Source organism: Sesamum indicum, linkage group LG8 (assembly GCF_026168435.1).
Source record: "Sesamum indicum cultivar Baizhima isolate 11 linkage group LG8, ASM2616843v1, whole genome shotgun sequence".
In the NCBI taxonomy this organism is placed as follows: Eukaryota; Viridiplantae; Streptophyta; class Magnoliopsida; order Lamiales; family Pedaliaceae; genus Sesamum; species Sesamum indicum.
In genome coordinates this window covers 2,565,800-2,588,573 of record NC_142664.1, presented here as the reverse complement: position 1 = coordinate 2,588,573, position 22,774 = coordinate 2,565,800, and the positions used below count along the sequence as shown (strand labels likewise).

General features: G+C 36.7%; 1 protein-coding gene and 1 pseudogene across 1 annotated transcript; both read right to left on the bottom strand.

The window, feature by feature from the left end:
- Positions 1-954: 954 nt before the first annotated feature.
- Positions 955-14,575, bottom strand: LOC105167579 (uncharacterized; annotated as a pseudogene).
- A 2,013-nt stretch (positions 14,576-16,588) lies between these two features.
- LOC105167459 (uncharacterized) lies at positions 16,589-22,065 on the bottom strand. Its single transcript, XM_011087199.3, has 3 exons — positions 21,821-22,065; positions 19,220-21,047; positions 16,589-18,636 (listed from the first exon to the last, which is right to left on the bottom strand). Exons 1-3 carry the CDS (start codon positions 21,883-21,885, stop codon positions 16,600-16,602), a joined length of 3,930 nt encoding a protein of 1,309 aa, XP_011085501.1. The 5' UTR covers positions 21,886-22,065; the 3' UTR covers positions 16,589-16,599.
- Between the last annotated feature and the right edge of the window lie 709 nt (positions 22,066-22,774).

Below are 22,774 nucleotides of genomic sequence, written 5' to 3'. Positions count from 1 at the left end.
AAATTACTTAAATATACATGTTTACATTAATTTGTTGCACTTTAATAACTATTATAGCCAATTAAATATATTCATACATGATGAATGAAACATATACTATATAAATCTCAATATGAAAATAAAATAATTCATAACAACCCACCATGTCTTCTCATCTAAAAGGCATCGTAAAATCATCCATGAATGATCAAATGCGTAAAGCATTACAGACTTCATATTTTAGCAAATTACCATAATATTTATAATTGTAATATTTATGAATTATTAATTTAGAGTTTTAATGGGACCTAGTATTTATAAAAAAAATTTCTGAAAAATTATTATCTTATTATCTTATCGAATTTGATGATTTTTTACAAAGGCTCAAATGGGGACCGGAAGATTTTATTATTTTAGAGAGTTTATTAATTTATAGAGGTTTTACTGTATGCATGTTTAAATTTATTTGTGGAGATAACGTAAAATAAGTATAATATGTTGATGTAGTTTAGTGGAAGACAAAAAGACTGTTCATTGTCAAATAATGTCTCTTTTATTTATATATATATACATATGTATGATTATGTATATCATTTTTTTTTTATTGTAGGGCCTGTAATTAGTGTAGACCTATTTGGATAAAAAACAAATGAAACACTATTTCAAAATATTTCAAAACACTAAAAAAACCCTTAAAACAAATTAGTCCAAACATTTACCATGCTTTGGCCCATCTTGGAAATGGGCCAAAACTGAAACCAATCACTATGGTAGTTTTTGTAATATTGTTGCCGTCTCGTGTGTGTAATTTTTTTGAAAAGCAATAATGATTTATGTAAATAAAATTAATATTTTTAGTAGATATATGTATAAATTTTTAATAGGCAAGGGTAATTTGTGTTTATAGATTATAAATAAGGAGTGTATATGCAATTATTTTCTATTTCTTTTTCTTTTTCTTTTTCTTCATAGAGATACATTTTTTCAGACAAGGAGCAGCCTCCATCTTTCAAGGTCTTATCAGCTACTGAAATTTGCTCGATTTGATTGTTCTCTGACATTTTCAGATGCAAAAAATGAGTTTTTGTGAGCAAGTAAACACTACTATGTTGCTGCGGTAACAAATGAAAAACCGATTTGTCACCAGAAAGGGAAAGTCAAAAGAAGCAAATTCTTGAAGCTGCTCTCAATCCCCAAGAAACTTGCTTTTTTTGTTGTGTTCATGTAAGGTCTGATGACCCATTCAGTTTGAGCTTCATCTTGATCCATTGTTCCCAGTTTGATCTGTAGTGTTAACAATTGGCAAAAAGTTGGTGAGATGTGGCATACTAGACAAGCCACTTGGAAAAAGACTATGGAACCCCCATTTCACCAACTCTATCACAGAATCAAGATCTAACATTTATGATACTAGTTTATTGCTTTTGAAAAATGAAGAACGTATGGCAAAATGAGAATACAAGTTACCGGTTTGGGTTTTGTGTTCCCTATGTGTGTGCTTTGTGTGGTGGGTGTAAGGGAACTAACTTTCTACTACAACAATATTGGTTTTGTGCATGAACCTCAATCATCTGGAGAAACCATGAGAGCCTACGTTGCTCCATGTGTGTTTATATGAAAGAATAAGCAACCAAAAAATCGTCAAAAAAATTAAGATTAACAAGCTGCAACGCTTTCTTAATCGAACCCGAACGATTGTGTAGCTACTTAGAAAGATAGCATTGAGAAGAAAAAAGGAGATGGAATAACATAGCTAATTCTCTATGGGAGAGCATCATCTATTGGCCATAGCATGATGTATTATCATAAAAAATTGACAAATCTTAGTTACCTGGTAGAGCCACAAATCAAATCGAGGGCCAATTTCTTTCAGTTCAATTGATTTGGGACTGTCGTGATTCAAGATAGAAATGCGCTTTTAAAAGACAGCCGTCCGATGAAAAGAGTGGATGAGAACCGTCAGATTAAGGGAGCCAAACGAATTGGGGATGATTTTAAATTAGGGGCTCAACGCAACATCGTTTTACCACAGCTAGGGCACAATTCTAGGGAGAAAAAGATTAGGGATTTTGGAGCAATTATTCGCTCCAGATTTGAACAAGCGGCAGACACGTGGACGGTGGGAGATGAGTGAGCCGTTGTGCAGCTGTTGTCGTTCCCATTTTGGAAGCCTCAGACTTGCAAAACAGAGGACCAATCAAGGCTAAGGAAGGACAACGCAGACTTGCCGTCTGCAGGAGTTTTAGTGCAATTTTCAGCTTTTATCCCTTACATTTTTGTCTGAATGTTGTGATCTTTTAATTGTAAAAGAGGAACTGAATTGTAAGGAGGGATTATGTTTATCATTTTAATGAAATTCTGAGTTCTTCTCATCTCTTTCTCTCTATTTCTTCCCACCTCCATTTATGCAAATCTCAAGCTTTTACTGTAAAATTTGTCAAACTGTTACATTTGGCCTAAGAGCCAAATCTTCCTTGGACCTTAAGAAGCTTAAAATATTACAAAATGGCTGATGGAACACGTCTAAAAGAACTACAAGAAGCCCAAAAGAAAGTGAATATCATGTTCTTAGATGAAAGAGCAAAGAGAGAGGCTAGTGTGGATGAACTCCATGGAAGAATGGATCAAATGTTGGAAGTGCAGGAGGGTCTCCAAGCCTCAGTGCCCAATATTGAGCATAATTGGCTAGTGTACAACAACAGCTACAAAGTATGGCTGATCAGATGCAACAATATAACAAAAATAAGTCGATACTAGGGAAGGATTAACAGCCACTGTGGATAAAGGATCCAACTTCAGGGCCACACCATACAACATTTTCAAACAAGAAGGAGGAAGCATGCCAGGCATGAGACCAGTGGAAACCAGAGTTTAAGAACATATAATGTCCTGAACAGATTAGAGTTTCCACACTTCGATGGGGAAAATGCAAGGGGATGGGTGAGAAGATGCTCAAGGTATTTCCAGTTAATACCAATACCTAAGGACCAAAGGGTATCTATGGCTTCCATTTACATGCAAGGCAAGGCAGAACTCTGGTACCAGGGATACGTGGAGAAGAAGGAATTCAGATCATGGGATGAATTTGTAGCCAATGTATTGGGAAGGTTTGAAGCTCTTAACAATGCTAAGGTGACAACTGAGTTCAATAAGTTGCATCATGAGACTACTGTAGATACCTACCTTGAGAGGTTTGAGGAATTGAAGGATCAGATGGTCATCTTTAACAAGAGTTTAGATGAGGATTTCTTCATGATGAAGTTTATCAGTGGCCTTAAGGATGAAGTGAAGTTGTTTGTGACAAACTGTGAGCCCACTTCACTGAACCATGCCATAACCTTGCTAGAAACCAAGAATAAACAGTCAATGGTATACTATTAAGAGCCCACCACCCTACCAAAAATTTACCACCCAAACCACCTTTTAAACTATCCAACAAAAATCCCCCACAAAGACCACCAGCACAACCCACCAGATTCTTAACAAATGCTGAAGTCAGAGCAAAAAGATAGAAGAATCTGTGTTATAGATGTGATGAACCTTATGTTCCTGGACATAGGTGTAGATACAGACAGGTTTACATGTTGCTGGAAGATGAGGGAGCTAGAGACAATGAAGAAGATGAGCAGGGAAAGCAGACCATTGAGACAGAACTGGAAAAAGAGGAAGATGTGTCTGTATCCCTACATGCCATGAAGAAAAACTTTCACTACAGAACATTGAGGCTTGAAGGGACAGTGGAGGATAAAGAGATCCTCATTCTTATTTACAGTGGCAGCACACACTGCTTCCTTGATGAGAAGGTAGCCAACCTCTTAGGGTGTAACCTAGAGAAAACACACCCCATGATGGTAAGGGTAACAGATGGAAGTAAACTTACCAGTCAGTTGACATGTCACAAGTTTAGTTGGGAAATTCAAGGGCACAAGTTTACACATCCAGTTAAACTAATCAAGCTGGGAGGCTATGATCTGGTCCTAGGCTATGATTGGCTAGGATTGTACAATCCAATTGAGCTTGACTTCCATCAGGGGAGGGTAACCCTTAGTCAAGGCTCCAGCAAGGTGATCCTCAAAGATCTCAATTGTAAGGCAGGATCAAGAACATTGGCTACTCATTCCCTATCACAGCTTATGAGAGAAGGAGCCCTGAGGTGCAAGGAGAACTGCTGCTGAGCCACAGCACTTCAACAGAAGTTACAGGAAGTATCAAGGTGCAAGAGGTATTGCAAAGATATGAGGACATATTCAAGGAACCTCACTCCTTGCCACCTGAAAGAGAAATTGAGCATCGTATTGAGCTACTTTCTGATGCCATACCAAGGAAGCAACACCCCTACAGGTATGCATATGGACAAAAAACTGAGATAGAGAAAATTGTCAAGGAAATGTTGGACATTGGTATTATCAGGCCTAGTCAGAGTTCATTTGTCTCTCCTTTATTGTTAGTTAAGAAGAAAGATGGAGGCTGGAGGATGTGTGTTGATTACAGATACCTTAACAAACTCACATTGAAGCACAATTTTCCCATTCCAGTTATTGATGAGTTGTTGGATGAATTGCATGGGGCAAAATACTTTTCAAAAATTGATCTAAGGTCTGGATATTTTCAAATCAGGATGAGGAAGGAAGATATACCCAAAACCAGTTTCATAACTCACAATGGGCATTATGAATTTCTTGTCATGCCTTTTGGGCTGTGTAATGCTCCATCCACTTTTCAGTCTCTTATGAACACTATTTTTGAGCCTTGAGGAAATTTGTACTGATTTTCTTTGATGATATACTAATCTATAGCAAGGATTGGGGTTTGCATTTGATACACCTCAGAAAGGTGATGGACCTTCTCAGAAAACATCAACTGTTTGCCAAGAGGAGTAAGTGTTCCTTTGCTCAAAAGGAAATAGAATATTTGGGGCATGTCATTTCACATCAGGTGTAGCTACAGACCCCTTGAAGATTGAATGCATGATCAATTGCCTGTACCAACAAATGTCAAAGCATTAAGAGGTTTTTTAGGCCTCACTGGATACTATAGGAGATTCATACAAGGCTATGGAGTCATAAGTAAGCCCCTTACATCCTTATTGAAAAAAGATGCCTTTGAATGGAATGTGGATGCTGAAAAGGCTTTTAACCACCTCAAGGAACTGATGGTTTCAGCCCCTGTGCTAGCCATGCCTGATTTCTCTCAACCCTTCATTGTTGAGACTGATGCAAGTGGCAAAGGGATATGAGCTGTACTGATGCAAGGAGGGAGACCTATATCATATCTCAGCAAGGCATTAGCTCCCAAGAACCTAGGACTGTCCACTTATGAAAAGGAGTTTCTGGCCCTTCTTCTAGCTGTTACAAGGTGGAGGCATTACTTTTTAGGTAATCACTTAATCATAAGGACTGACCAGAAGAGCCTTAAGCACATCCTTGATTAGAGAATTGATTCAGTGCTGCGGCAGAAATGGGTAACCAAGCTACTTGGCCTCAGTTATGAGGTTCATTACAAGAAGGGTAATGAGAACAGAGCTGCAAATGCCCTCTCCAGGAGGATTCATCAGGATGATGACCTTCAGACCCATGCTATATCCACACAAATTCCATTGTGGATCCAAGAGGTTCAGATGAGTTATGAGGGGAATACCCTCTTTCAGACCATTATACAATCCAAGATTATTGATATCACTTCATTCCCAAACTATAGCTATGAACTTGGAGTATTAAAGAAAGGGGGAAGGATATGTGTGGGAAGTCATGGAGGAATCAGAGAAAAAATTCTCAAGGCCTTGCATGATTCTGCATTGGGAGGACATTCAGGCATACATGGCACTTACCAGAGAATGAAACCCTTGTTTTACTGGCCTACAATGAAGATTGATGTACAAGGGTGGGTAAAAGGGTGTGAAGTTTGTCAGAGGGCTAAGCATGAGAGCAATCCATACCCAAATTTGCTGCAACCCCTGCCAGTACCTAACCAAGCATGGTCAGTGTTTCCATGGACTTCATTGAGGCTTACTAAACTCTGAGGGTGAGGATTCTATCTTGGTGGTGGTGGATAGATTGACCAAATACTCTCATTTCCTAACACTAAAGCATCCTTATACAGCTACTTCTATTGCTATGGTTTTTTTTTTTACAATATTTATAAGCTTCATGGATTGCCTATCAGCATCATTTCAGATAGGGACAAGGTCTTTACCAGCAGGTTTTGGAAAGAATTGTTCACCCTTTCAGGTGTCTCATTGGATATGTCATCTTCATATCAGCCTCAAACCGATGGAGAGACAGAGAGGATAAATCAGTACCTTGATAATTACTTAAGATGCATGTGTCAGCAAAAGCCCAAGAAATGGGCTCAGTGGCTCACTCTAGCTAAGGTTTGGTTCAACACCAACTACCACACTGGATTAAAGACAACCCCCTTCTAGGCCCTCTATAGATATCCACCTCAACAGCTTCCTATAGGGCTTTATTTACAGAGCCATCACAATGATGTTGCTGAACTTGTGCAAGAGAGGACTAAGGTATTGCAGTTGCTGAAGGAAAATCTTCAGCAAGCCCAGCAGAGGATGAAGTTGTATGCAAACAGAAAGGGAGTTTCAGGTGGGGGATGAGGTGTTCCTTAAACTCCAACCATATAAGCAAACCTCAGTGGCTTTAAGGAAACAATTGAAGCTATCAGCCAAGTATTTCGGCCCTTACAGGGTGATTGAGAAGATTGGGAAAGTAGCTTATAAGCTTGAGTTGCCAGCAAGGTCCAAAATCCACCCAGTTTTTCATGTTTCATTATTGAAGAAAAAGATTGGCTCCAAATATTTTCCTTCAGTTAACTTGCCAGAATTAGAAGATGAGGTGTTCAAGGTCTATCCTATTGCAATCTTGGGTAGAAGATTAGTGCCTAGAAACAACGTGGGGGTTCCTCAAGTGTTGATCCAATGGGCGCACTCCACTCCCGCGCAGGACACCTGGGAAGACTATCATGTTGTTGCTGCTAAGTTTCCCAACTTTGATCCTTGGGGACAAGGATCTGAAAAAGGAGAAAGGAATGTCGTGATTCAAGACAGAAATGCGCTTTTAAAAGGCAGTCGTCCGATGAAAAGAGTGGATGAGAACCGTCAGATCAAGGGCGCCAAAGGAATTGGGGATGATGTTAAATTAGGGGCTCAAGGCGACGTCGTTTTACCAAAGTTAGGGCACAATTCTAGGGAGAAAAAGATTAGGGATTTTGGAGCAATTGTTCGCTCCAGATCTAGATGAGTGAGCCGTTGTGCAGCTGTTGTCGTTCCCATTTTGGAAGCATCAGACTTGCAAAACAGAGGACCAATCGAGGCTAAGGAAGGGCAACGCAGACTTGCAGTCTGCAGGAGTTTAATGCAATTTTCATCTTTTATCCCTTACATTTTTGTCTAAATGTTGTGATCTTTTGATTGTAAAAGAGGAACTGAATTGTAAGGAGGGATTATGTTTTATTATTTTAATAAAATTCTGAGTTCTTCTCATCTCTTTCTCTCTATTTCTTCCCACCTCCATTTCTGCAAATCTCAAGCTTTTATTGTGAAATTTGTCAAACTGTTACAAGGACCTCCGCATTTCTCATAGATATGATGCCTGCATGACTAACTAAATCAATAATAATGTAGGACAATTATAGTCATCATCTCCATAACAAGAAATGTGAGTTGATTCAGCTGCCAGTTTCCACGTCTACTGCTATTTTGTTTGATGAAAATTTCACATCTTAGTCTGCAGGCATAAAAAAGCTCTGATGAAGCTTTGATGATCTACGTTTACTGTTGCAGGTTTCAAAGGGAATGTTAATGATAAAAATATGCATAAATAGAAGCAAAAGATAGCCACCTGAATGAAATATAATACGACTGTTAAGCAAAAGTGGCTATGCACTTTGTATCTGGCTTGGGCACTCGAAAGAGATACTTAAAAATGTTTGCACTTCTTTGACCAAGCTGACAACAATCAACAAACCCACATTACTACAACCATACCTAGAACAAAATAAACAGAAACAAACTAAAGCAATGAATCTCAAACTGTGGAAAAGGGAAGTAAAGATAAAAGGAAGTTCCTCTATAATTCACAAATAACATCTGCAACAGATCACTGCATAGCACGAATTACCAGGTCTTTTCTCCTTTAATTATAATTTCCAAAGGCATCGATGGTGTGGGGGGGGAGGGGAGGGAGGGTGTAGAGAAGAATAACCCATGCAAGAATATATATACACAGAAGAACAGTATAATAAACAAGAACAAACTCTCCATTCCAACCAGGAGATAAAACTTAAAAGTAAATAAAGTAGTATTTGTAGCAGTTGTGAGGCTCAAATCTTCAAGCAGTTATTATTGAATACTTCAAATGAAGTATACACAGCTAATAAAGAAGTATTTAGATCATGATCACTTTAACACTGAAACATTGCATTACAATGTCCACGTGAAAAAGTCAAACGCCAATAGATGAATAAGTTTCTCAACGATATAACTGATGATTTCATTCTATTCCATTTTTGCCATTGTATAATTGCAATAAATCATCCATGACAGCAAACCTATAGCATTAAGTGATACATATTACTCTAATGGAGAACATGACATGCCCTTTTAGGTTCCAGTTGCTCATGTGATCATATGACAAGTATGAATGAGGTGTAACCTTAGAGGAAATGTTGTCAAGGATCAAATGTGGGTGCCTCAGGCATAGCTCCAATAACCTTTTTGTCCTTGATGTCATGTCTTGTTACCTACATCAGAATGAGATGTGAGAGTGTGGGGAAAAAACAATGTGAGGGGTTTGCCTATGACAAAAGTAAATTCACTCATCACATTGAGCAATCCAAATAAGCTGTTGGGCGAAAAGTTAGATGGCTTATGATTATACCATCTGGTACACCATGATGTTCATGAACTAAGATAACATCTGTAAAATCATGCGCTCGGCATGTTTCAATTATTTCAGATATAACCTGTGGTTAAAAAAATTATTATCAAATGGCATCGAACTTATCGCTAACTGATAAAAAAGGATCTTTTGTTCATCAAAAGCATTCGGTATACAATAATTCTGCTGAATTTGGCTGAGATACATAATGTTGGAGTTAAAACAAATAACTTTCAATACACAGCTGTTCCAGCAACGGAAGAAACCCTATACCAGGATCAAATATGAGAACACAGAAACAACATGAAAGCTGGGAGAAATATCTGCAGCTTGCAACATTTAAATTGAAAATGGTGTGTTTTTTAGATCCAGAGTTCTCTAGACATCTACTAGAAGTAGAGGTATTGATTTCTTTTGATCTATGGTCAGTTAGGTCTGTCATCATTTACCAGACACATCAATTTGTTGTGATTTATCCACCCTGCCATGTGACTCTGAGCTTTTTTCTCATTTATCCCATATAATATTTGAAGAACTGAATATGGAGCAAGTAAATAAGACAGTACAACAACATGTACAGTTTTTATTTCACATATGGAAGGGATTGGAGTACCCCACCTAGCAGGGCAACCATGTGAATAAAAGCATTCATTGTGCATTCGGAAAAACAAACTTCAGTTCCTAGATGAACAAATAAAATATTATTGAATGTGTTGATACAGTCAAATATAAGGGGGAATCAAGAAATTAACGAGTCTTAGTTCAAATAAATAAAGCTATAGCTTTGGAGATATCTGAGATCTAACAACCTTAACAAACTAAGTAAGGGGAGCACTTGGATTCCGAGATGTCATAATCAAAATCTTAGGATCTCTATCAGCTGCATTTGCATATTCGTCGTCAATGGTTGAACGAGGAACTACATTCGACCAAAGATAATTCATACGTCAACAGAAATCGAGTTGGAATCGTTCCCATGGAACTAAAAACAAGAAGATCATAATAGCTAAATGATAATTATATGAAGTTGGGGGACTAAAATTACCTTTAATCCTTATATGCATTATGTAGGTCACAAGAAACAATGTCCTTTTCACTTCCTTCCATTAGTGACATGACAAGCTTAAGCAAGTTAATGAGATCAAAGCTTTAGAGCAACTATTGTGTAACAAGATTAAATGGAATCTCTTCTCCATAGTTTGCATCAAAATGGATTAAACAATCATGTTACCTTTCATGAGGTTTTGCCCATTATTCACAACAAGAATCCTCCAGAGTAAGCAAAAGAGGCATTGGCTCAACATTCAAGCCATCAAGTCCACAGTTGTAATAAGGCAAAAAAAACTTTTAACTGTTACTTGTTTCCTAGTAATCAATTAAACGAAGTCCATCCTATCTTATTATCAAATTTGTTATCTCAACCATCTAGCAACCAAAATCTTGAGTTTGATAATGTTTTTCATCCACATTCTTATATTATGAAAAACAAACATAAAATATGTATATACTCAATAAAAAACCGCATATCACATATTGTGGGCACATCCAAGTGTTGTACCACTAGCAATGCATAGCAGCAGTGTGTTCATCTTCTAGGTCAATTTCTTGATGAAGTGCCGCTTCTTCATTTCTGTGCTCTCTAGGAATTGGCTTTCCCTCTTTCCAGAATACAAGTATAAATTACTCGGAAGCTAGTAAAATGAAAATTACGTTACATCCTCTTATCCTTTTGAGTTTGCAACAAGAATAATAACCTTCTAAAGCTTCCCGAATTTTGCGCTTCTTTTCATAGAGCAGACGCTCTTTCCCCTCCAAGTTTTTTTGTTAGAAATATTTGGCCCAAACCAAAGGCTGGGCCTTTTATTTAGACGGCCAAATCACACTTGGCCCACTAGGTCACATGATCCACTTACCCGACCCACTACAGGTTTGATCCGTCTGCTTCACTACTTAAATCTACTTCTACCCAAACCTTAAATCATTTCCCCACTTTTGTCCCGACTGCTCTTCTTCTTCTTCTTCAGTAAACTGACCCTTTGGGTTCTTCACTGACTCCTTGTCTTTTGCTATTGCTCCTTCTCCAAAAATGGCCGTTTATGTGCCTTCAATGGACAGCCTCTTTAAATGGCTGGTCCATTGTGGCTCTTGGGCAATAAGTTGACTTCTCTCTCTCTCTTTCTCTCTCTCTCTCTCTCTCTCTACCACCATTCTTTGAAACTCTGTAAACAGCCTTAGTGGCAGAACCTTTGTGGTTCGATTAAAAGCCTTTGTGGCATATTTTTTGAACTCTGTGACAAATATGGAATTAAAAGACATAAAACCACTCCCTACACCTGTCAACAAAATGGTGTAGCAGAAAGAATGAATAGAACTCTACTTAATAAAGTAAGGTGTCTTTTAATTAGTTCTAGCTTACCAAAAATTTTCTGGGGAGAAGCACTTTTAACTACTGCTTATCTAATTAATAGATCACCCTCAGTGTCTCTGTTTGGTAATATTCCTAAAAAGCTATGGTCTAATTCTGATGTTGATTTCTCTTCTCTTCGCATTTTTGGATGTTCTGTTTTTTGTCTTATCAATGGTGATAAGCTTGATCCTAGGTCTAAAAAATGTGTATTTATTGGTTATCCATAGGTGTAAAAGGTTATAGATTGTGGTTAAGAAACCAACCTGGTTTTAAAGTAGTAGTTAGTAGAGATGTAATTTTCAATGAATCTGAAATGCTTTGTCTAAATACTACTTCTAACCCAACAAGGGGTAGAAGTAGAAAATAGAGAAGAGAATCAAGTAGATAATAATGAGGAAATAGAAAATAAAAATTCTGAAAATACTTATCAACTAGTAAGAGATAGGGAACCTAGGGAACGTAGAATCCCTTCTAGACTTAGAGACTACCACTTAGCTTTAAATACTGAAAATTCTGAACTGAATTTTTATAAAGAAGGAAAGTTCAAATTCAAAAGAATGGTTGTCTGATATGCATGATGAACTCAAAGCCTTAAAAGAAAATAAAACTTGGGTATTAGTCCCTAAACCTAAAAATGCCTCTGTTATTGACTGCAAATGGGTTTTTAAAGTAAAAGAAGAAAATAATAATAAGAGGTTTAAAGCAAGACTTGTAGCTAAAGGTTTTACACAGAAAGAAGGAATTGATTATACTGAAATTTTTTCTCCTATAGTTAAATTTACTACTGTAAGAATTCTGCTTGCTTTAGTTGCTCAGTTTAACTGGGAACTTAAACAGATGGATGTAAAAACTGCATTTCTACATGGAAACCTTGATGAGCAAATTTACATCTCTCAACCTTATGGATTTATTGATAAGAAAAATCCAAATCTTGTTTGTTTGCTTAAAAAATATTTATATGGTCTTAAGCAATCCTCTAGACAATGGAACAAAAAGTTTGATCAATTCATGCATTCTTTAAATTTCAAAAACAGTGCATATGATCCCTGTCTATATTTCAAGTATGAAAACAATGTGCCTCTATTTCTTGTCTTATATGTGGATGATATGTTAATTACTAGTCCTAGCCTTAGCATGATTGAAAGTTTACAGAAAAATCTATGGAAAACTTTTAAAATGAAAGACCTTGGAAATGCTAAAAAGATACTTGGAATGAATATTAAAAGAAATAGAACAAAATCAACCATTTTCTTAAATCAAACATCTTACATTCAAAGTATTCTTGAAAAATTTTCAATGGAAAATTCAAAACCTTTTTCTGTGCCCCTTGCTGCTCATTTTCAGTTGTGTAAAGATCAGTGTCCTAAAACTGATACTGAAAAAGATAAAATGAAAAATGTGCCTTATTCTAATGCTATTGGATCTGTTATGTATTTGATGGTTAGTACTAGACCTGATATAACATATTATGTAAGTTGTTTGAGTAGGTACATGTCAAATCCTGGTTCTTCCCATTAGGAAGCTTTGAAATGGCTTTTAAGATATTTAAATGGAACTAAGAAACTTGGCATAACTTTTTCAAAAAGCCGTAACGGTGCAAAACTTGTTGGTTATGTGGATTCTAACTATGCCAATGATAGGGACAGTAGAAAATCTACCACCTCTTATGTTTTTACATTATGTGATGCATGTATAAGTTGGAAGTCTCAACTTCAAAGCATTGTAGCACTTTCAACAACTGAAGCAGAATATATTGCCACCATTGAGACAATAAAAGAAGCCATTTGGTTAAAAGGGTTAATATCTGAAATTGGTTTTTTAAAGGAAAAACTTGTGGTTTTCTTTGATAGTCAGTCTAGCATACAACTGTGTAAAAATCCAGTTTTTCATTATAGAACTAAGCATATAGATGTAAGGTATCATTTTATTTGTGATGTGATAAATAAAGGTTTAATTAATCTGGAATAAATAAAATCTGCAGATAATCCTGCAGATATGGGCACAAAATGTTTATCTATTGAAAAGTTTAAAACCTGTCTTGACATTCTTAAATTATGAACTGTTATTCTGTAACCGGTTTTCTGTTTTGCAGGTACCATGTCCAAGGCAATGATGATTGCCAAAAACCCACCATCTTGGTTTGGACCAAGGTGGAAATTGTTAGAAATATTTGGCCCAAACCAAAGGCTGGGCCTTTTATCTGGACAGCCAATCACACTTGGCCCACTGGGCCACCTGATCCACTTACCCGACCCACTACAGGTTTGACCCGTCTGCTTCACTACTTAAATCTACTTCTACCCAAACCCTAAATCATTTCCCCCCTTTTGTCACGATTGCTCTTCTTCTTCTTCTTCAGTAAACTGACCCTTTGGGTTCTTCACTGACTCCTTGTCTTATGCTCTTGCTCCTTCTCCAAAAATGGTCGTTTATGTGCCTTCAATGGACAGCCTCTTTAAATGGCTTGTCCATTGTGGCTCTTGGGCAATAAGCTGACTTCTCTCTCTCTCTACCATCGTTCTCTGAAACTTTGTAAACAACCTTAGTGGCAGAACCTTTGTGGTTCGATTAAAAGCCTTTGTGACATATTTCTTAGTGGATCTGTGACAGAACCTTTGTGGTTCAAAGAGCCTTTGTGGCTTGTGTGATTTGTGCAACCGGTAAAGGTTCCTGACCTTTGGCCTTCAGTAGGCCTTGGGTTTTTGGCTCCTGAGCCTTCACAGTTTATTTATGAATCCTGTTTCTATCATATTACTGTTTTCAGGATTATTTCTTGTATCTATTTTTCTGTTCCTTAGATTCTTGTAATATGTTATAGGAAGGCCTGTAATTTAAATTAAGTTTCTGTAATATTTTATTTTGTAATCTGCCGGAGAACGATCCACTCCTTACATTTTCGGATAAAGATACTCTCTCCTCAGCCTGATGTTCCTCCATTTTGTTAATAACCAACAAAACAGAGCAAAACCTTCACCTAGAAATAGAAAAAATAATACAATCATGACCTACAATTAGGTTTTAGACAACCTGAGCTCAAAACAAGAAAAGGAATCAGAAGGGTTCGATAGAATTTCATTTAATGAAGTATTTAACGAGGTCCAGTAGGCTACACATATATCTCCAATCCATCTCTCTGCTTGACAGCTAAACTTTTAGATGAGGCACGATGGTTTAACAGTGTGTGAGCTCTCTCTCTTCTACTTCATCTTGTTTTCACATTTAAGCAGATATAATCAGAACTATATGAACTAAAAACCTCTGAAACAAGCGAAACAGTACTATCTGTTCCATCACTATACATGTGCCTTCCGAGAACAGAAAAATCAAGAACAAAAAAAACTGCCACGCGCAATTTTTTCCAGAAAATTGCAAGCATCAATTACTGCAAACAAGACTAGAATAGAATTCCACGTGCATGATCTCAAAACTGCAGAATAAGCAACAATAAAATTTCCAACTTATCTTCGACATACCTATTGAGAAGAATGAGTAAGGAAGAGAGGAGGAGCGGCGGAAGGTCGGGAGCGGCGGCGAGAAAATGCTGGCCGAAGGAAGGCGGAGGAGACCGAGTTGAGGATTCAGGATGGCATTATGAGCTTAGATCTTCAGGCTAAAAAAATTCAGGAAGTAAGAACAATGGAATTTCTGGCCCCAATCATATACTCGTGGGAATTTTAATTTAAACTAGTTGAGTTAATAAAATATTATTTAATAAAAACTTTTTGTATAGAAAATTTATAATAATTAAATATTATTTAATAAAAAATTTGTCATGGAAAAATAATAGTATGAAAATGATTATAATAAAAAATAAATAATTTTAAAAGAGAATTTGAAGTAGGAGAAAGAGAAAAAGAAAGATTGAATATATATAAACGTGGAAGTTAGTGAGTGGGGAAAAAAAGACAAAAAGTAATCTATATTAATATAAAAAGAAAAGCCTCTCTATACTCTTAAACGGCGGTTAATGACACCGCTGCCCCAATTATTTGTAAAGTAAAAAATGCACTTCGTGATAAATTAATTAATTTACAACTTTTTAAAATTTGCATTAATTGATAAATTATTTTTTTATAAGCTAAAATTATATTTTTAGTCCCATAAAATATGAGTCCAATACTTTTAATCCTTTACTTAAATTTATCCCGAATTTGAAAAAACTTGATACAGTTAACCCTTTGCTTGATGGAATTTTTAAGATGGTCCTAAAACTATAAAAACTCGACACATTTAGTCTTACGTCTAAATTTTTGGTAAAAAAGTAAACAAGAAGGACACATGTGATGAGTGTGGCCATTAGTTGTGTAAAAAGCCAAGCTAACAGGCATGTGGAATGCACGTATTCTTTCTGTCTACTTTTTTTTTTTTTATGAAAACTTCAACATGAGGCTAAATATATCGAATTTTCTCAATTTTAAAATTATTTTAAAAATCCCATTAAATAGGAACTAAATATGTAAAGTTTTTTTTTTTTTTTTTTTGATATCATTTTAAAAATTTTGTAAAATAGAAAATTAAAACTATTAAACCCTATACTATGCTATTAAAAATTATATTTTGCCTTCTAATAAATTTGAGTTTGGATGGAAACCATTAATGAGTTGATGAATTGCTTCCGCTTTTCTTATTAGTTCTATTTAATTTTTCATTTTAGAACTTTAGCCCAATGAAAGCGCAAAACCCAATCCATTTGACACCACATATTTTACTGATTTTCAGGGTTAATTTTGCCCTTGCCATAATTTTTTCTTTTTTTAAAAAAAAAAATCAAACAAAATGAATGAAAATTTGATAATTTTCCACTTGATCTGTAAAAAAAAAAAAACAATAAGTCAAATTATAATTCAAAGTCCACAAAGAGTATTTCGATTAATTCACCACAAAAAGATGAATAGAAATCTAAGAATAACGAATTTGGTTAAATATCATAAAACTGTTAAAATTCAAACAGTATTAGTCATTTTTCATACAACGAAAGAGTCTTTATAATTATGGAAAATCTTAGGGAGTTGGTGGAAATTTACCCTTAGAACTATTTCCCACCTGTTCTTTTAAAGAAATTGGAAAGTTACAGTTACACATACAAGTTTTTTGAAAATTATAGTTAGGGCTGATTCTTTAGCAAAATTATGTTGTATGCAATTAAATTAGGTAAGTGAAGAGAAATTAAGCTGATATGGATGCAATAGCACAGCACCCGAACTCATTTCTGGAAGCATCATTTCATTTTGAGGCCTTTACTTGGCTGGATTATTACCATTTCTCTCTGTGTATGCTGATTCATCAGGCAACAGAGAAATAACAGACGAGAATCTTTTGTAGAACTTAGTCATTTATTACTCCGGAATCGGATCTTACAGGTTTTGGCAGAGGGCTTTTCATGAGGGTTTGTGGATCCCTAACAAAAAAGCTCTCGGAGTCGTTTTTAAAGACACAGGGCGACGTGCTAGAAGTCTGCTTTGATTGGTGGGCTATAGGAAGTGCAAAGAGATGATCCCCCCAGATATCATAAGTAAATTTTTCCTCGGTACTTATTTTTTCACCAAGTTCATCAGCTTTTCGACGATGAAGCTTGGTCCCAGGAGCACGTGCATGAGGAGAAATTGTTGATGTTGAAGCCAAGAATGGAGAACGGCATGTCGAAGGTGGGATAGCCGTACCGGCACTAGGAAAGGTTGCAGAAGGCAACAAAACAGCTCTACCAGCCAATTTCCTTGTCGCAATTGCACTGGACTTTTCTTGATCAGAGAAGCGCCAGTTGTTCACAAACCTTGAAGAGATCTTATTATCCAAGAGATTTACCTTGGAGGATGATCTGGAGCATTCTTGTTTATCGTCCCGAGAAAATGGGATTGTAGCTTCAGCGGAATGGTCTGTATCAGGAGAAACTTGTGGTTTTGGTGTTATGGATGCTGCAGGTGACAAAGGTGATGATGGTGTAGAATTGCCGCTTTGACTGCTCGAAACTTCAAAGAGTCCAGGTATTGCCATGCCAGAACTCTTCTTCTTTCTCCGCCTTCTACCTTTCTCTTTACCAATTCTAACTCTCAGGCTTCTCGAATCTGATGCATCTTGTGCATCAGATTTCTCTAATGGTGAAGTGTTTGACAGCAGGGGATTTACCAATCTGGTTTCCGGTAGCTTCTGATGTCCTGAAGGATTTGTGCGTCCCTGGTCAGGGGCATGATCATCAGGACGTCTGCCGACAGATGCCAATAGCGATGCTTTCTCCCCCACAATTGATCCTCCAAAGCCATCCATGTTGGGAGCGATAGCACCACTGTTTTTCTTGTGATGCATAATCCAAGAGTTTGATGCACCACTCAAAATATAGGAGTTTTTCCTACTTCGGAAGCTGGGAAGTATGGAGGCTGTTACAGGAGGAAGCAAAAGAAAAGCCAGAAAAAACAACAAAGAAGCAGCAAAAAGGATCGAAACCAAAGCCTTCTTGACCCGCATCCAGAACACTGATCTTCTACAGAAGTTAAGCAAGTATATAGGTAAACTTGCTTTCATAGGTATCACAAGAATGCCAGTTGCCAAAGTCAGCTCAAGGTCCCTTTGTATTGTGGCTGAGGAGAAATCACTCTGGTATAATATCTGAAACATTATAGATTCTCCAGGCAGGAGAGAGAAACCTTTGCAATCATGTACTAAGAACCCATCTAAACCACATTCTGACCCTGAAACTTCAATTCGTATGACCTCAAGAGGAAAATCTCCCATGTTTTTGGCATAGACCTGTTTTATCAAGGGATGACAGCAGGAGGGAATCTTGCCTTCCATGGAGTGAAAGGTTTCTGGGTACGAAAAATTTAGCAGAGATGGCAATTTCAATTTAAATTCTAAACTCTGCACAAGATCAGAACCTTCAAGCAACACCAAGGAAAGTGAGCCTCCAAATCCTCGTAGAGACAACCACTCTAAACCCGAGAGATTACTCCTAATCAGGACCGAACTTCTCCATTCACAGCGATTGGAAGGCTGAAAGAGGATTGGACCAAAAGATGCACTACCATAAGGATGAATAAGAGCTTCCGTCAGTGCATCTTTTGCTATGGAGAAACCGTACCTTGTTGGAGCAATTGATTTATTGCCCATCAAAATACGAGATGAAGAGGGTTGTAAATGCATCTGAGGTGTCCGACACTTATCGATGACTTCCCCGGAATTCAGAATAAGCTGCACCAAAATTGGTTCTTCACTGGGGTTTCTGACAGCTACCCACTCGGAACTATGATTTCCAACCTGAACCATGGGAAATACTACTTCATTGTCATCAAGAACAGACATGAAACTTGCTGTTCCTTGAGATTTCCAATTTCTGAGTACAAATTCATCCGCTTCTCTTGTATCTACAGCCTTCAGACAACGATTAATAGAGTTATCATATTGACTTAGGAAGAAAAATAAAAAATTTTGAAATTAAGTTGAATGATCGATTCAAGGTGCAAAATGGATTGTGTCAAAGTACAAGTTGAGGAGACTAAATACATGAAAATAGAATAGAAACATGAAACCAAGAAACTAAACCAAAATAGTGATTAGTAAATCATCAATCATCCTTCTTAATGATTTTTATTGATCAATTCAAGGTGCAAATACAAGGCAAATCTGTATTTTGGTATTCCTACCAACAATGGTTGAGTTCTATCTCTATATCTTATTTTCATTACTAAAACAGCTGGGTTGGTCATAATATCAGTGAAACAACTTCTACTTGTTACTCGAGTTCTTCCAAGTTTCAGTATTCAAAAAATGAATATCAAGAAGCAGATCATATGCAACTACCAAATATGCTGTCCAAGAGAAAGAGAATAGAACTTACTCCCACACAGAAAAGACAAAAGAGCTACTCTGGTTGTTGAACAAGATGCAAAAACTGATGCACTAAACAAAGCAATATAGTTCGGCACAAAAGGAACATAAAGCAGAATACCCGTACCTTGACATCATAAGGTGGCTGCATGCTGCTACTGAAAGATCTTTCTCTGTCGTTCACATAATCTAGATTATCGGTCCACTGGGCATGTCCAACTGTGGAGTCTAGTTGTCGTGGGCAGACACTGATTACATCTATGCAAGGGATTTTTATCTCGGAACGTCTTGTGTCATTTATCTGTATGAGTAATTTACAGTTCCTATTTACTTCAAGCGTTTCCAAATGAGCATAATTAAGAATAGCTACTTGTGTAACAGACCTGGGAAAAAGTACGAGTCCTTCTATGGACTTGACTTGAAAATTTTGGGTACTTTCCCCTATTTTGCTGACCTTGACAACACTAAACACACACGGGCAATTATTTCTTACTGAGACAGCAACAACAACAGATCCACTGGTATCACACGGAACTAGTGCTTCCAGAGATACCGAAACATGGTCAGTATCTGAATCTGGATTTGGATACAACTCCACTTCAAGAGGAACCATAACATTCTCGGTCTTGTTCTCTGAAGATCTCATCAATTGCAGACAGAAAGCACCAACAATTGTTCCTGAAAAACTATCTGAAATATCCAATTCCAAAATGGTCTCTGTATTTTGGGGGCCAAGCTCCCAATTTTTATGTGGTCTTATGGAAATTTTTGGTAGACCACCTTCAGAACTTTCAACATCCAACCACTCTTTAGCCCGCAAGATATTGTACTCACTGGAATCTCCCATTCTGTGAATGCCGCAAATAGCTTTCACTGAGCGAGAAGTATTTTCCGAGGAAATGGATATCCAAGCAGTTACCTCCTCCACGTAGAGGGCTTCATCGAAAGGATTAAATAAAGATAAGTTCTTTCTCCACCTTCCACTAGAAGAAACATCAAGATCACTTATAGGCTTTATTAAATATGGCGACTCAACACCAAAGCCTTTGGCGTGAATCAGGAACCCGCCAACACTAGTCTGTAAAACTAGTTGAGCAAAGGACAGGCCTAAATTTGTAGGAAGAAAAACAAAACATATTGATGCAACCTCCCCAGGAGCCAACAAGATTTCACTAAAATTGCATGGATAAAACTGTGAGTTGCTACTGTAAGGGGCATAGATACTCAAAACACCATCGGTATCTACATTCTTTACTGTTAAAAAGGCTAGGGATGGATAATACATATTCTTCTGTGCCCAATCCAGCAGAGAAGGTTTTATTTCCACCATGGGTGTAGTCAAGCCATCCAAAAAGCCTGATTTGACTGTCTCTGCATTCTCCTCTGATTTTGAACTGTGAGATGAATGGTCAAATAATGTGCTTATGCAAGACGAAACATCAGTTTGTCGGCCACTCTTGGTGCTACCATCAGTAGATGAAAATTCATGAGAATCATCTGGCTGGTACAAAGAACATGAAAGAACCCTCCCACCTAACAACCTGAAGATACCATGCTCTGGCGACCAGTTCCAGTTACTTTTAGCTTGTGTCAAACCAGATGAAAAACCTTCAGATTGCACCCTAGAAGCATCCGATGCCTCTGATTCAGCTCCATCTTCATTAAGCAAAAACCCAGTCACTGTGGATGGGAAGCAGAATGCATTGGAATGAGGACATATGCTTTCAACACCGTATTGCTGAACAGAATGTCTCGAAACCAATTCTGAACTAACATGGCCATCAAAGACATCTAGAGAGTTTGTATCCGAACTTCCCCTATATGGCTTGCATCCGTCGAATTCCAGCCGACTTTGCACTTCATTTACGGGAGATCGCTTGCATGTGACAAGAATGAAAATAGAACACAACACCACCAACAAAAAGCAAAAATCCTTGGCAGCGCAAAAAAGCCTCCTAAACAATACAAATAATTCAGTCTATATCAAGAAGCCAATTAATTCAAAAATAACGTAAGAATGAGAGTTGCAATCAAGACATCCAAATTGTTCAAAACCCATTATTAATCATATCGAATAAATAAAAGAAATCATAATAAAGATTTTTTAGAAATCAATCCACAAGAAGATAACATCAAAAAATGAATTTCCCACAGCTGCCCCGATTCGTGAACTAAAGTTTTACTACACTTTAACGCTTAACAAACGCCAACAACACATAGTTATCTTTGCGTTAAATACACAAGCAAGCCCACTAACAACAAACGGGGAGTTCTTTCAAGGAAATAAAATAATGGAAGAGAAGCCTCAAGATTTTCCTATATCCGAAGAAACACAAATTTTCATCATTATTAAAACTAGCTTTGACTGAAATAACAAGCATCGCCAAAAAGCATAAGCAAAAGCTCCGATAAAAAACTCCTCACACAAAAACAGAACTCAACGGACGCCATATTATTACAAGAATATCACAACAAACCCCTGAAACGTCCCAAGATTAGAATTTTACCCAACCTGAAACTTTTCCCTGGTTAACCTCGTACAAACAACAAAACCCAGAGAGAAAATTCGTTCTTTTATATTAATCGACCAAGCATTACTGACAAGAAAGAAAAACAACTAAAGTACAGAACACGCAGAAAAGGAGACAGAAATCCGCAGGCACTTTCCAAGGAAGAAAATGGGAAAAAAAAAACGTTCAGGAAAAAATCAGAGCGGATGACGGAGTACCGAAGGCAGAACATGGGAACGAGGTGATGTCTGCGAGCTTTGATCAGTAGGGTTTGAGAGACCATTTCTCGCCAGCACAAACTACATCACTATATATATGTAAAAGAAACTCTTTTACTATGGGAGTTCTTGAAATTTTTAGCTAGGGCTTTTGTCTTCCAACCCAAAAAAGATGCACGCAGATATGATACACACACACCCCTCGATAACGAACGAGAAGGAAAAGAGAAGAAAATGACCATCCATGGGAACTTACAATTTTGACCTCTCAAGGACATCATGTGTTTGTCTATGGTGAGTTAATCGTGGTTAAGTCCAAGTGTACAACTTTAGAAATAGCTAGGACGGGAAATTTGAGACATAGAGTGTTGAAAAGAAGCACGAAAACTTAGAGGCTATTTGATTATGTTTATTTAAAGGGTAAATTACAAATATTTTCTTCAAATTTATAATTTTTTATTATTTAAAATTAATAATTATTTAATAAATATCTGTATAGACTACAATGAACTATCATAAAGAGATATTTGTTATACGATTATTAATTTTAAAAAAATATTTGTAATTTTTTAAATAATAAGAACGTATTTATAATTATAACAATTCTCAAAGGAGCATGTTATAATTTACCCTTATTTAAATCGTTTTAAAAATTAATATTTTTTATAAAATATTTTTAAAATTTATAAAATATTAGATATTCTTTTATAAAATGAATTATTATAAATTATGAATAAAAAAATTATGAAACTTATAGTTTGTTACTAATAATTAGTTCGTAATTAATTTAGAACAAATTGAACTAACTTAATTTGTTATAATTTTAAAAATAAGTGGAAAAAAATATAATTTACGTCCCACGACTTACATTGTTTGCGATTTTGATCTTCTTGTTGACACAAATTAAAAACAGCGTAAGTTATGAGACGTAAATCACAATTTTCCCAAAATAAG